The sequence below is a fragment of the Loxodonta africana genome, chromosome 6, assembly GCF_030014295.1.
Source record: "Loxodonta africana isolate mLoxAfr1 chromosome 6, mLoxAfr1.hap2, whole genome shotgun sequence".
NCBI lineage: Eukaryota > Metazoa > Chordata > Mammalia > Proboscidea > Elephantidae > Loxodonta > Loxodonta africana.
This window is the reverse complement of record NC_087347.1, coordinates 128,863,506-128,877,254: the sequence shown is the minus strand read 5'-3', so window position 1 is coordinate 128,877,254 and position 13,749 is coordinate 128,863,506. Positions and strand designations below refer to the sequence as shown.

The following is a 13,749-nucleotide window of genomic DNA, read 5'->3' as shown; positions in this document are numbered from 1 at the left end:
GTTCTACTCTGTCCTATAGGGTCCGCTCTGAGTCGGAGTCAGCCCAATGGCAATAGGGTTCATACACACTCAGACCTACTTATTCAGTTCTACAGTTTCCACAGATCTGCTGGTTTTGGAGCACACAGTTCACACCACCACATCATCCAACGTCTTCCACAGAGGGCCCGCCTGGCTACCAGACAGAGCTGCTAGCTCTCAGGCCCTCTGCAAAAGGTGACAGAATTCTCTGCAGTGAAAGATCCACAGTGCCCAGGTCCTTTATGGATGTCTTCATATAGATACGATGCCATTACAACTACCTATGTGTGTAGAAGCCTCACCTGACAGGTGAGATTCACCTGGGCTTCATCTACATGTCCACTCTCCCTCTTCCCATGACCTGAACTCTTCTGTTTCTTCCCTTCTTCCTGACCCTGCATGTCTGCAGTTACAAGTCTGCCCATTCTTTATCCCAATTTTTTCACCTCCAGCCTGCTTACCTACCGCTCCCACTGTGGACAGCTTATTATCTCACACCAGGGTTACTGCAGTATCTTCTTCACCAGTCACCTCCCTGTCTTGGTTCTCCTTTCTCCGATCTTTCATATACCACACCATACATACTCCTGGGGGCCTAAACACCCTCCGAACATGTTTTCCTGGCTAGCAGGGTGTTCTGTTTTAAAGTGAAATCTGTAGGCTGGACATGTATGATTAACCAGTGTCCTAAGAAGGACTGCTCCTTCTTGCCTTAACCTTAGCTGTTTCACACACATTACCTGCCCGGCCCCTGAAGGCACAGGGATGTTCACTCCTCTTAGGTAATTCAGCTCCATTCACCTTTCAGAGGTATTTCTTTGATCACACGTTACTATGCATAAAAATCTCAGTGGTTCTCTACTGTCTACTAAGTCAAGTTTACAGTCTATATGAGAAAGTCCCCAACGTACAAATGCCACATTATCACCCACGTTTTTTAATACGCTACACATCTCAGTAGCACTGAGGCCAAAGATTTCCTTGAAAGTAAGTTTCCTTAAAGTAATGAACAATCCTCCTAGAAAAACACATGCATACACAAAAACGTGTATAAAAACTTTTAGGATTTTATAAACCCCTATCTAAATGAAAACCCCTCAGTTCCAGCTAGCCGTACGACTGATCGTCTGATACGCTGTAACTATCGTGCTCTTCCTTGTCACTGTTCATACTATATCCCCTCTAAAGTGCCCTCCTCTTCATGTCTGACTCCTCACTCCTACACCCATCCCAACAAAAAGTCTTCGCGTACTATCTCTTTCCTAAACTCCTACAGCTTATCACGTGACACTGTATAGCGTCAACCTTCCCTATGTCTTGGCGACTAGCCTGAGTTACTTCAGGTCGAGGCTCCCGTGTGGCTAGCGGAGTATGTGACTCAGAGCAGGCACTGGATCCTCGCCGCTGGCGACCCCCCCAGACATGCCTGGATAGGCTGGTGAATGATGTGCTGCACGGCTGGCTGCGCAGCGGCAGCGTTCGGCAGCTGGGACGTCGGCCTCAGGACCGTGGTTACTTTAGAGCTGGACATCACCGCAGCAGCAGCTGCACCTGAAAACAAACGTCAGCAGTCAACGCGGTTGAATTTCCTAGGAAAAGAGTCACGATAATTTTTAAAACTCAGCTAGTTAAGTCAGTGCTTCGCAAACATTTTAGCTTTAGGATCCCTTTACATTTGTAAACGTTACTGAGGATCCCAAAGAGCTTTTGTTTCCGTGAGCCTTCCTACTACTAGTTTCAACGGTGGAGCTGAGTGGTCATCAATGGCTGTCTATCACCAAATCTGTTCCTGCCACGTGCACTTATTACTGTGTATATATGGTTGATTACTTACTACGTAAACTAATGAAAAATGATGCACCCCAGAAAGATGTTTCTATGAAATGTAAGTTAATTGTTTTAGAATGACTCAATAAAGACATTGCTTTAAAAAAATATACACTGAGAAAACTTTACAGTGTTAATCCAAAAATAGCAATAAACCCATTGTATCAAACCAAACCACCTGTCTTCGAGTAGATTCTGTCTCATGGTGACCCCGCGTTGTGTCAGAGTGGAACTGAGGTCCACAGGGTTTTCAATGGCTGACTTTTTGGAAGCTGATCACTAGGTCTTTCTTTTGAGGTGTCCCTAGGTGGATTTGAACCACCAACCTTTCTGTTAGTGGCTGAGTGCTTAACTGTTTGCATCACCCACGAACGCCTATAAACCTGTTACGTATTAATATAATCTTTTGTGACAATAACTACATTAAAAAGTATATTTGGTGAGAAGATTAACACTGTTTTACATTTTTGCAATTCTCTTTAATAACTGGCTTGAAAGAAGATAGCTGCATTCTCATACCTGCTTCTGCATTTAATCTGTTCTGATATGTTGTTTTGGTTAAAATATATTTAAGGAAAAACAACCTCCTACAGGCACTGAATTGGAACATGTAAAAACATTTAATAGTCTTTCCAGATAACTGTGGACGTTCACTGAAACTCAACAAGTACTAGTTTATCAGAGCTGGGTGACAACGTAGAATCTGAAACCATATCAGTAAGCTTTTCGTACTCTGTTACCTTAAAATCCACCAGTCTGTCTTGCACTTTGAATGGATATTTCCCTCGTGTACGATCTAATGACGTTCAAACCATTGGTCATTTGAAAATAACTGATTCCCTGTGTTATGCAGATAATCCAATTGTTGACACATTTCAAAACACAATATAAAACGTCACGTTTATTAATAGCACCACTAGTCTAGTCCCATTATAAAAGTTTAAGTATTGAGAAGCTGTTAAGCTCACAGTAGAAAATACAAGTTTTCCAAAATTCTAATTTTTGCTTGCAAACTCGAATTTTAACATTGGCAGCAAATACTGTAGTTGTTTTTTGAGAAAATGTCTGCCAAGTTTCAAAGTCTAAATAACCATAGTTTGTCTGTCATTCTTTCAAGTAAAAACGGTGTTCCATGAAAAGGCGACTAATACAGCTCACAGCTCAAATATCGGCACAAGTGCTTTACCTTGAGACAGTAATTAAATTTCAACATTCGGCATGAGTGCTTTATGCATAGTTCCCATTTCATCACATGAAAATTAAGAAGACATGTACTCAAGGGTTGAGATTTAGTAAGATTAATAATTTGTAATGCTTTTTCAAGGAAATTCTTACACAAAACCGGCTTTCTTTTCCTTTTCTTTTTTTAAAAAACTGCAAGCATGTAGCAGTGAAGAACACTGACTCACCCAGGTGGCGACCACTGCCTGGAATCAGGCTACGGTGCCAGCAGTGAACACCAGTCAGTCACAGTTCACCTTCCCACTTTTACAAAGACAGTTTTGACCTTATAGATGCCCTAAGAGGATCTGTGGGCCACATTTCTGAGAAAACCTACGAGTTATGAAAAAAAGTATACCTCGTGTTGTATTTAACTTGACTTTGCCAGCAATGATTTTTACACTCCCAACAGAAGATAACAATTTCTATTGGTCAATTCGTTGAGAAGTCTCATTAAATTTAATACCTTACAACCCTTTAGAATACACTAAGAATAAATTAATTTCATTGTTACACAAGTTAAAAAAAAAAAAAAATATTTGAGAGGCCACTATCACTAAACATTTAAAATATTCAGTATTAATATACTTCGCCTTTTAAAACGAAGACTATGTTTAGACTACCCCAGCTTTGGAGAGTTCCATAGTTATGAGGGAAAAATTTTGACCAAGCTAAATATTTACACTGCTTTATATTTACACAGACACATGATACACATATATGCGTATGCTACACTGCAACTATAACTATAATAAGCATATATTAAAAACCTGCTGCCACTGAGGCAATTCCTACTCACAGTAACCCGACAGGACAGAGTAAAACTGCCCCACAGAGTTTCTAAGGAGCAGCTGGGGGATTCCAACTGCTGACCTTTTGTTTAGCAGCTGAATGCTTAACCACTGTGCCACTGGGGCTCCAAGCATGTATCAGACTATGCTGAAGCTGTTTACCACTCTGAATCTATTTCTACTGTTCTGTAACTTCAACAGGCTGATTTTAGGTAAGTTGTGTCACCACTCCTACCATTTCGAGAGTCTGAAGAGAACTTGCAGTCTTTACCTCGAGGTAAATGAGAAGCTCCTATGTGAAGAGGGGGCCCAGGAGCGTTGCTGCGAATGATAGACATCTGTACATTTGTGGTCATGATATGATGCAGGTTACTGGGATGTCCCTGCAACAAACAGGATGGAACATTATTTTCACGTGCCTGGTCATCACTTAGCCATTCTTCCTAGGAAGTCAGCTGACTCCAAGTGTGGGTTAAGTTGTACCTTTTAGGTAGTGAGTACCCAAAGGCAAAAAACTGAAGGCATTTAAGCTTTTTTTGTTTAGCACACTGCACAATGACCCATGCAAACAGGCATGTGCTCAGTGACTGTGAGGATTCCATCAACTGCTCAGGGCCCTGTGGTCCCAGAAACAGATGACACATTTGACTATCCAATTTGAGAGAATTTCATCTCCAATAATAGTTTTTCAAACTTGCTTTCTCCGCCCTGGCCAAGAGTTTGTTTTTTCCCATTCTCACTACTTCCTTCACATGTTGCTGTCCCTATCAAGTCTTTGATGCTATAAAGGATTTCTAAGTAAATTTCAGTCGGCACCCAACATGTTACTTCCCTACCAGTTCTTTGGCTTACCCCTTAAATGTCCCTTCTTCACATTCTCCCAACCCTCTGATACCAGTGTTTCTTGGGTTGGGGTTTGAGTGCTTCTGGGAATACTTGGCAGTACGACCAAAAAAAAAAAAAAAGCCACACTGCATCTTTTTGGAATACTAAGTTTTCTTCACCACCACTCATTCATCTGTCAGTTTGTCATATTATGGTAGCTTACATGTTGCTGTGATGCTGGAAGCTACGCTACCGGTATTTCAAATACCAAGAGGGTCTCCCACAGTGAACAGGTTTCAGAGCAGCTTCCAGACTAAGAAAGACTAGGAAGAAGGACCTGGCGGTCTATTTCTCAAAGAATTGGCCAGTGAAAACCCTTATGAATAGCCGTGGAGCACTGTCTGACATAGTGCCAGAAGATGAACCCCTCAGGTTGGAAGGTATTCAAAATATGACTGGGGAAGAGCTACCTCCCCAAAGTAGAGGCAATTTTAATGACATGCGTGGATGCAGTCACGTTTTTGGGACCCTCATTTGCTAATGTGGTATGACTCAAAATGAGAAGAAACGGCTGCAAACATCCATTAACAAGCAGAACCTGAAGTATGAAATACGAATCTAGGAAACTTGGGAGTCATCAAAAATGAAATGGAAAGCATAAAGATCAATATACTAGGTGTTAAAATGACCTGAAATGCACTGGTATTGGCCATTTTGAATTGGGCAACCACATGGCACATGAAAAAAGCAAAAGGTCATTAAAAAGCCATGAAAGAAAGAGAAAACCAAAATGATGTCAGAAGAGACTCTGAAACTTGCGCTTATAATATACAGTAGCTAAACTGAAAAGAACAAATGAAGTAAGAGCTGAACAGAAGTTTTCAAAGGACAGCTTGAGAAGACAAAGTACAATAACGAAATGTAGAGACCCGGGAGATAGAAAACCAAAAGGGAAGAACAAGCTCAGCATTTCTCAAGCTGAAAGAACTGAAGAAAAAATTCAAGCCTTGAGCTGCAATACCGAAGGATTCTATGGGCAAAAAACAAAACAACAACAACAAAAAAAAAACACTGCTGTCAAGTCGATTCCGATCACAGGGCCCCTATGAGTCAGAAGTGACTACACAGCAATGGTTTTTTTCATCAGCGAAATACTGAACGACACAGGAAGCATCAGAAGAAGATGGAAGGAATACAGAGTCACTGTACTAAAAAGAAATGGTCAACATTCAACCATTTCAGGAGACAGCATGTGATCAAGAACCAATGGTATTAAAGGAAGAAGTCCAAGCTGCACTGAAGGCATTGGAGAAAAACAAGGCTCCAGGAATTGATGGAATACCAATTGAGATGCTTCAACAAATGGATGCCATGCTGGAAGTGGTCACTCATCTATGTCAAGAAATTTGGAAGACAGCTAAATGGTCAACTGACTGGAAGAGGTCCATATCTGTGCCTCTTCCAAAGAAAGGTGATCCAACAGAAAGCAGAAATTATCAAATAATATCATTAATATCATACACAAACAAAATTTTGCTGAAGATCACTCATAAGTAGTTGCAGTAGTATATTGACAAGGAGCTGCCAGAAATTCAAGCCAGATTCAGAAGAGGATGTGGAACAAGGGGTATCACTGCTGATGTCAGATGGAGCCTGGCTGAAAGCAGAGAATACCAGGAAGATGTTTACCTGTTTTCATTGACTATGTAAAGGCATTTGACTGCGTAGATCATAACAAATTATGGATAACATTGTGAAGAACAGCAATTCCGGAACACTTAATTGTGCTCATGTGTACACAGACCAAGAGGTAGTTGTCTGAACAGAACAAGGGGATTCTGAGTAGTTTAAAATTGGAAAAGGTGTGTGTCGGGGCTGTATGCTTTCAACATACCTATTCAATCTGCATGCTGAGCAACAATCTGAAAAGCTGGACTATATGAAGAACACAGCACCAGAATTGGAAAAAGACTCATTAACAACCTGTGATGAGCAGATGACGCAACGTTGCTTGCTGAAACGGAAGAGGACATGAAGCACTTACTGATGAAGATCGAAGACTACCGCCTGGATTACATCTCAACATAAAGAAAACAAAAACCCTCACAACTGGACCAATAAGCAACATTATGATAAATGGAGAAAAGACTAAAGTTGTCCACGATTTCATTTTACTTGGATCAACAATCAATGCCCATGGAAGCAGAGGTCAAGAAATCAAATAATGTACTTCACTGGGAAAATCTGCTGCAAAAGCGTTAAAAAGCAAAGATGACACTTCGAGGACTAAGGTGCGCCTGACCCAGGCCAGGGTATTTTCAAGAGCTTCATACATATAAGAAACCTGGAAAATGAGTAAGAAAGACCAAAGAACTGATGCCTTTGAATTTTGAATATACCACTGTCTGTCAGAAGAATGAACAAATAATCTGTCTTGGGAGAAGTACAGCCAGAATGCTCCTTCGAAGCGAGGATGGTGAAACTTCATCTCACGTACTTGGAATGTGTTATCATGGGGGATGAGTCCCTGGAGAAGGACATCATGCTTGCTCAAGTACAGCGTCAGCGAAAAAGAGGAAGACCTTTTTCAACGAGATGGACTGACACAGTGGCTTCAAACACAGCAATGATTGTGAGGATGGTACAGGACCAGGAAGTGTTTCGTTCTGCTTTACGTAGTTGCCATGAGTCAAAACAGACTCAATGGCAACTAAGAGCAACAACTTTTCTTGAAAACATGAACAAAAGGGTCTTGAGGTTTAGATTTTCCATCAGTAAGTAGTTTAAAATATCCAAACATCAAATGACGGTGCCCTCAAGGCGCAGTGCTTAAAGTGCTCGGCTGCTAACTGAAAGGTTGGCAGTTTGAACCCACCAGCCACTCCACTGGAGAAAGATGCGGCAGTCTGCTTCTGTGAAGCTTTAGAGCCTTGGAAGCCCTGTGGGGCAGTTCTACTCTGTCATGTAGTGTCACTATGAGTTAGAACTGACTAGACGGTAGTGGGTGGGTAGTAAAAATCAAATCAGAGAAGCACTGTCTGACACTACTGCTATGAGGACTGCTTGATCCCATCAAAGTTTTCTACACAGACCAAGGGCCAACTGGACTCTGAGCTCCTCAAGGACATGGCCCATCTTATCTGCATGTGTATCTTACAGCGAGAGCAGTGCCTAGCACATAGCAGATGCTCAATAAGTACTGCCTACATAACAAAGATCACTATGCATGTTAGTTCCTACTCCTTACAGCTGTCCTTTCTCCCACGTACTATCTCCCCTTCACAGACATCAGTGACTGTTTTTTATTTAGTACTGTGCCTAACGTACTGCTGGCATTCAATAAATAGCGATCAACAGTTTGGCATCTCAGTTCGAAAATTGGCAAATTAAGAGGAAAAAAACCTGTTGTCCACTGATTGTTGCCACAGGAATGGCTGAAGCTTGAGGGATGCTACTCTCCATGGTAACGGTAACCTGCCCTGGAACCTTTGGGGGAAGTGACAAGGTAGAAGGTGGAGCAGGAGCAATAGGACGGCTAGGCATGGTGGGCTTCGGGGGTGGCTGCAAACAGAAAACCACACGACACATATCAACAGCCTTTTACTAGTGATGCATTTCATTCTATAGATACAAGTATACAAATCACACTTGGAGGGAGCCAGGAAAGATGCCAGAAGAGATATATTTTATATCTTAGCATCACAGTTTTTCCATTTCAGTACTAGTGTTTTCATTTTACAGATGAGAAAATATACAGAGTAAGGCTAAATGACTTGCCTAAAGCCACACAGACAATAAAAAATAGAGCCAGGAATAAACCCCAGCTCTGCGTGGCTCATGGCCCATGCTCTTTCTTCTATGCAGTGTTGCCTTCCAAGTTTAGGTACCAGTAAATAAAACTCCCAGTAACTGAAACACACCTCAAGGTAATTCAGCAAAGCAGTTTTCTAGGATACCCTGATACCAGGAAGCTTTTAACACAAAACCTTGGAGACGAGTAGTGCCACTCCAAGATAAAAACTGGCGCAGCATGCCTATGACTTAAAATCAGTTTCAGAATGGATAAGAGAAAAGATCCTGTGATGCCAACTGCCCAGCGCACAAGATGAGGCACTGCAGAACAGCAGAGCTCTGGGTTACAGAGAATAGCTGCACTGACGGATTGAAAAGAAAAAACAAAGTAGGATACTAGTGTACAGCCTAAGGTAGTGTGAAAATTGTCATAAATATTAGCCAGTCTTTAGCTGGGGGTCATTGTGGAATTTTTAGCTTCTCCATTACCTTCATAAGTCCCTCCGAAAATGAGAGTGGTACCGCTGGCGTCAGATGTGCTGGTGGGGTTGTCACTGTGACAGGTGTGCCCGATGCAACAGCATGGTGTGTGGACAACATCTGGACCTGCGGATAGGGCCTTACCACGACAGGCTCTTGCTTCTCCTCACGGGACTGGAGGGAGCTGCTGGGACCCAGGTGCTCCCTGGCAGTGACTTCAGCATCTCGACTAGGTTCATCGTTGACTAGGAAGGACATCAAGGGTTAAATAGTCATATCCTTCCAGTTAGTTAATACAGCAGCACATACAAAAATGGCACTTGAACTTAAGCTTCAGGGTTGACAAACTGATCATTTCCTTGGAGGTTTTCTTAACGAGAATTTGGGCATTGATTCGCCTTATGGAACCAGGCCTCAGAGTGACAACAGTGGAACATATGACTTTTTCTGGGTATTGCGGCCCACCTCTTAGAAAAAACGGCCTGGCGACCATCTAAAATGAGCTCAAATAGTTTCTTGAAAGTGTAATACAGGACATAGGTGATTTCATTTAAAACATTTCCGAAAAAAATTATAGAAACCTAACATTAAAAAGATATTTAAGTACATACAGTTACTGATTATAAGAACATACAAATTTTCACAACAAATTTCTCAGTCAAAACCCCTGCAGAGAGAACATGACTGTATCTATCACTATGACAATGCATACTCTCTCTGCGACTTCCAAGAATCTGTCCTATAGATGTACAGCATACATGTAAAACGACTTAAGTACAAGCTTATTCATTTCAGCATTTCTATGATGTGAAGAGATTTAAAAAAAACTCACATGTCCATCAATAGGGGTTTAGCAATAGGAATTATGGTATATTCCCACAATAGAATAGAATACTATGTAGTTTACAAAAATAAAATGAAAACTCTTCCTAGATCTTCATATGGAATAAAAGCAAGGTATAGAACGAGAAAGTATTGTTGCTGTTGTCATTGTCAGCAGCTGTCGAGTCAGCCCGACTCATGGTGATTCCATGCACGACGGGATCAGACTGTTGTGCTCCATAGGGTTTTTATTAAAAAATTTTAATCCCCAAAGGCCCCCAGTAATTAATATTTTGGTAAAACCTTCAGATATTTCTCACCTCTTTGTAATCAAAACCTTCAGATATTTCTCACCTCTTTGTAATCTTTTTTTTTTTTTTTTTGTACTCTGGGGTGGGCTTTGGTGGCGCAGTGGTTAAGCGTTGGGCTGCTAACCAAAAGGTTGGCAGTTTGAATCCACCAGCCGCTCCTTGGAAACCCTATGGAGGCAGTTCTACTCTGTCCTATAGGGTTGCTATGAATCGGAACCGACTCAACGACAATGGGCTTGGTTTTTGCTAATTTAACTTTTATTGAAGTGTAACATCAACAGTTAAGTGCACAAATAAATGGTAATTGTGTAGCTCACTGAACTTTTGCAAACTGAATATATCTTTGCAACCAGCACCCACCAAGAGAAACAAAACATTGCTGTTCCCCTAGAAAACCTCCACTCAGCCCCATTCCAGGGATATCCACTATGCTAACACTTTAGATTAGCGTTGACTACTCTTGAACTTTATGTAAATAGGCTTTTAACAAATGTACCCTGTTAGGCCTTGCTTCTTTCACTAATTAGGCATGAGAGGTAGAGTTTTCATTCTCGATGCTGTCCAGAGTGCCACCGTGTGAATAAACCACAAATCAGCTGTCCATTTTCCTGTAATGGACATTCAGACAGTCTCCAGTGTTTTACTGTTATGAATATTCTTGTATGTGTCTTTTGGTGAACATATTGTCATGGATTGAATTGTGTCCCTCAAAAACATGTGTTGTGAATCCTAACTGCTAGGCCTGTGGTTATGATCCCACATGGGGGTGGGTTGTCTTTGTTATGTTGATGACATAGCATCAGTGCAGGGCATATCTTGAGTCAATATCTTTTGAAATACAGAAAAGATTAAACAAACAAGGTAGAAGCAGAGACCAGGGAAGAGAGATGCCAAGCCACATGAAGACTGCCCAGGAGCAGAAGCTAAAGGAGACAAGAACCTTCCTCCAGAGCCGACAGTGAAACGGAAAGCCTTCCCCTAGAGGCAGTGTCCTGATTTTGGACTTTTAGCCTCCTAAACTGTGAGAAAATAAACTTCTCTTCATTAAAGCCATCCACTTGTGGTATTTCTGTTATAGCAGCACTAGATATCAGAGAAAGAATTTATACCACTTCTGTTGGACATATACCTAAGAGTGGAATTGTTGAGTCATACAGAATATATACGGCATCGTTTTTTCAAGTCTAAATGAATTCCATTGCACAGATGTACTACAGATTTTTAAACCACTATACCATTGATGGGTTTCTAGGTTATTTCCTATTTTTTGCTATTACCAACAACTCTGGGCTGAATATCCATATCTATCTTTGAGCCCTCGTACAATGATCTTTTTAAGAAAAAACTGCTATACACCCACTCTTCTCTTATCCACATGGCTAGGTTCCAAAGACCAGGTCACTATGCAAAAATTGGTGTTATGCAAAAATGGAGGATGACCACATCAGATGACAAAATGGAGGATGAGTACATCATTACATAACCAGCAAATCACTGAGAATCATGGCCCAGCCAAGCTGACACATAACCTTAACCATCACAGCCAGTGCTACTCTCGCCTCTCACCTCAGTATTCATTACTGCCAAATGTATGTCATTAATGTACAAAATAGTCAGGTAGCAGACTTTTTACTATTGTTATAAATGCATAATGTCAGAAAATGAGACAGATTTAAATAAGCGAGGAGTGGGCACGTACTGATTTTTTTCTCAGGTCATTCAGAATTTTTTAAAATTTTCATTTCTCAAATCTCTTTATTAAGGTATAGTTACATACAAGACACGGCTAGTTGAGAGTTGAATAATTTTTCACAAACATCCTCACCAACAACTAGGAAAAGACAGCTCAGTCAAATGGTAAAGTGTCTCAGTTATCTACTGTTGCTGTAACAGAAATACAACAAGTTGATGGCTTTAACAAACAGAAATTTATTCTCTCACAGTCTAGGAGGCTCCAAGTCCAAATTCAGGGTGCCAGCTCCAGGGGAAGGCTTTCTCTCTCTGTCGGCTCTGGGGAAGGTCCTTGTCATCAACCTTACTCGGTCGAAGAGCTTCTCAGTGCAGGGACCCCAGGTCCAAAGGACATGCTATTCTGCTGGCTCTTTTTTCTTGGTGGTATGAGGTACCATCTCTCTGCTCACTTCTTTCATATCTCAAAAGAGATAGATTCAAGACACAACCTTATCTTATAGATGAGTCCTGTCTCATTTACATAACTGCCTCACATTTTGCCTCATTAACATCATAGAGGTAGGATTTACAATACATAGGAAAATGACATTAGATGACAAAATGGTGAACAATCACACATACTGGAAGTCACAACCTAGCCCAGTTGACACACATTTTTGGGGGGCACAATTCAATCCATAACAGTAAGTAAATGTTTAACTTCATAAGAAACTGTCAAAGCGCTTTCCAAGGTATTTGTATCATTTTATATCCTCAGCAGCACTGTATGAGAGTTCCAGTTGCTCCTCATACTCATCACGACCTGATACACGGCCATTCTAGTGAGTGTGCAGTGGTGTCTCACTGTAGCTTAATGAAGATTTCCATGATGACTAGTGACATGGACCACCACTCACCTGTCAGTTTGTCACACTGTGGTGGCTTATGTGTACCTATGATGCTGGAAGCCATACCAATGGTATTTAAAATACAAGCAGATGGTTGCACAACTTGAAGAATGTAATCAATGACACTGATTTATATATGCAGAAATTATTGAACTGGTGTATGTTCTGCTGTGCATGACATGTGAGAATTCCACCAATGAATCACCACTGTTCTCAAAGTAAACATACCCACAAGTGAACCCATTTATATTTCTCTAAGGATATCTCCAAAAGCACTGTGGTTTGCTTAATGGAAAAGAAAGTGACTGAGTGGGGGGACAAGGACAGGAGAGATACTTTTCACGGTATTCTCAAAGACAAAAAAAAAATATAAATATATATATATATATGCACATACATACATATATATACCAGCAGGACCACCCACAGTGGACAGGTTTCAGCAGAGCTTCCAGGCTAAAACAAACTAGGAAGAAAGGCCTGGAGATCTCCTTCCATAAATTAGCCAATGAAAACCCTACGGATCACAATAGAGTATTATACAATACAGTGCTGGACAACGAGAAGCCTAGGCAGGAAGGCACTCAAAATACACAGCGGCCGCAATAATGGACTCAAGCATACTGATGATTATGAAGAAAGTGCAAGATCCGGCAACACCTCGTTCTGCTTTACACGGGGCTGCCATGAGTCAGAGCCAACTCGACGGCGACAACTAACAAGCAATCTCGAACGTTGTATTAATCATTGGCCATTCATAGGTTATTTTTACTCATAAGTGAAGTATGTGTTCATATCTTTTGTCCATTTTATATCAATCAGCTTTACATATCATAAAATTCACTAATTCTTCATGTAAAATTAGATCAATTTTCACAAAGTAGACAGTATACACAATCAAGACACAGCATTTTCCATTATGCCAACGAGTTCACTCACGTCCTGCTGCAGTCAATTCTCTCCTTCCCACCCCATTGTCTAAAAGCCTGTGATCTTCTTTTTGTCACTATAACTTTGCCTTTTCTGGAATTTCATAAAAAAGAATGGTACAATATGTGGTTTCTGTGCCTGGCTTCTTTC

General features: G+C 41.1%; 1 protein-coding gene across 11 annotated transcripts in view; it reads right to left on the bottom strand.

Moving 5' to 3' along the window:
* The window catches only part of SAP130 (Sin3A associated protein 130), a 101,720-nt gene that overhangs the window by 80,931 nt on the left and 7,040 nt on the right, over positions 1 to 13,749 (bottom strand). For 10 of the 11 annotated variants that reach the window (XM_064287321.1, XM_064287326.1, XM_064287328.1 and 7 more), the window contains exons 3-6: positions 8,967 to 9,202; positions 8,088 to 8,246; positions 4,132 to 4,243; positions 1,448 to 1,572 (exon numbers count right to left, since the gene is read on the bottom strand). In XM_064287321.1, coding sequence (XP_064143391.1) covers positions 1,448 to 1,572; positions 4,132 to 4,243; positions 8,088 to 8,246; positions 8,967 to 9,202 — 632 coding nt within the window. The remainder of the gene's footprint in view (positions 1 to 1,447; positions 1,573 to 4,131; positions 4,244 to 8,087; positions 8,247 to 8,966; positions 9,203 to 13,749) is intronic. The other variant, XM_064287329.1, reaches the window with a different exon arrangement.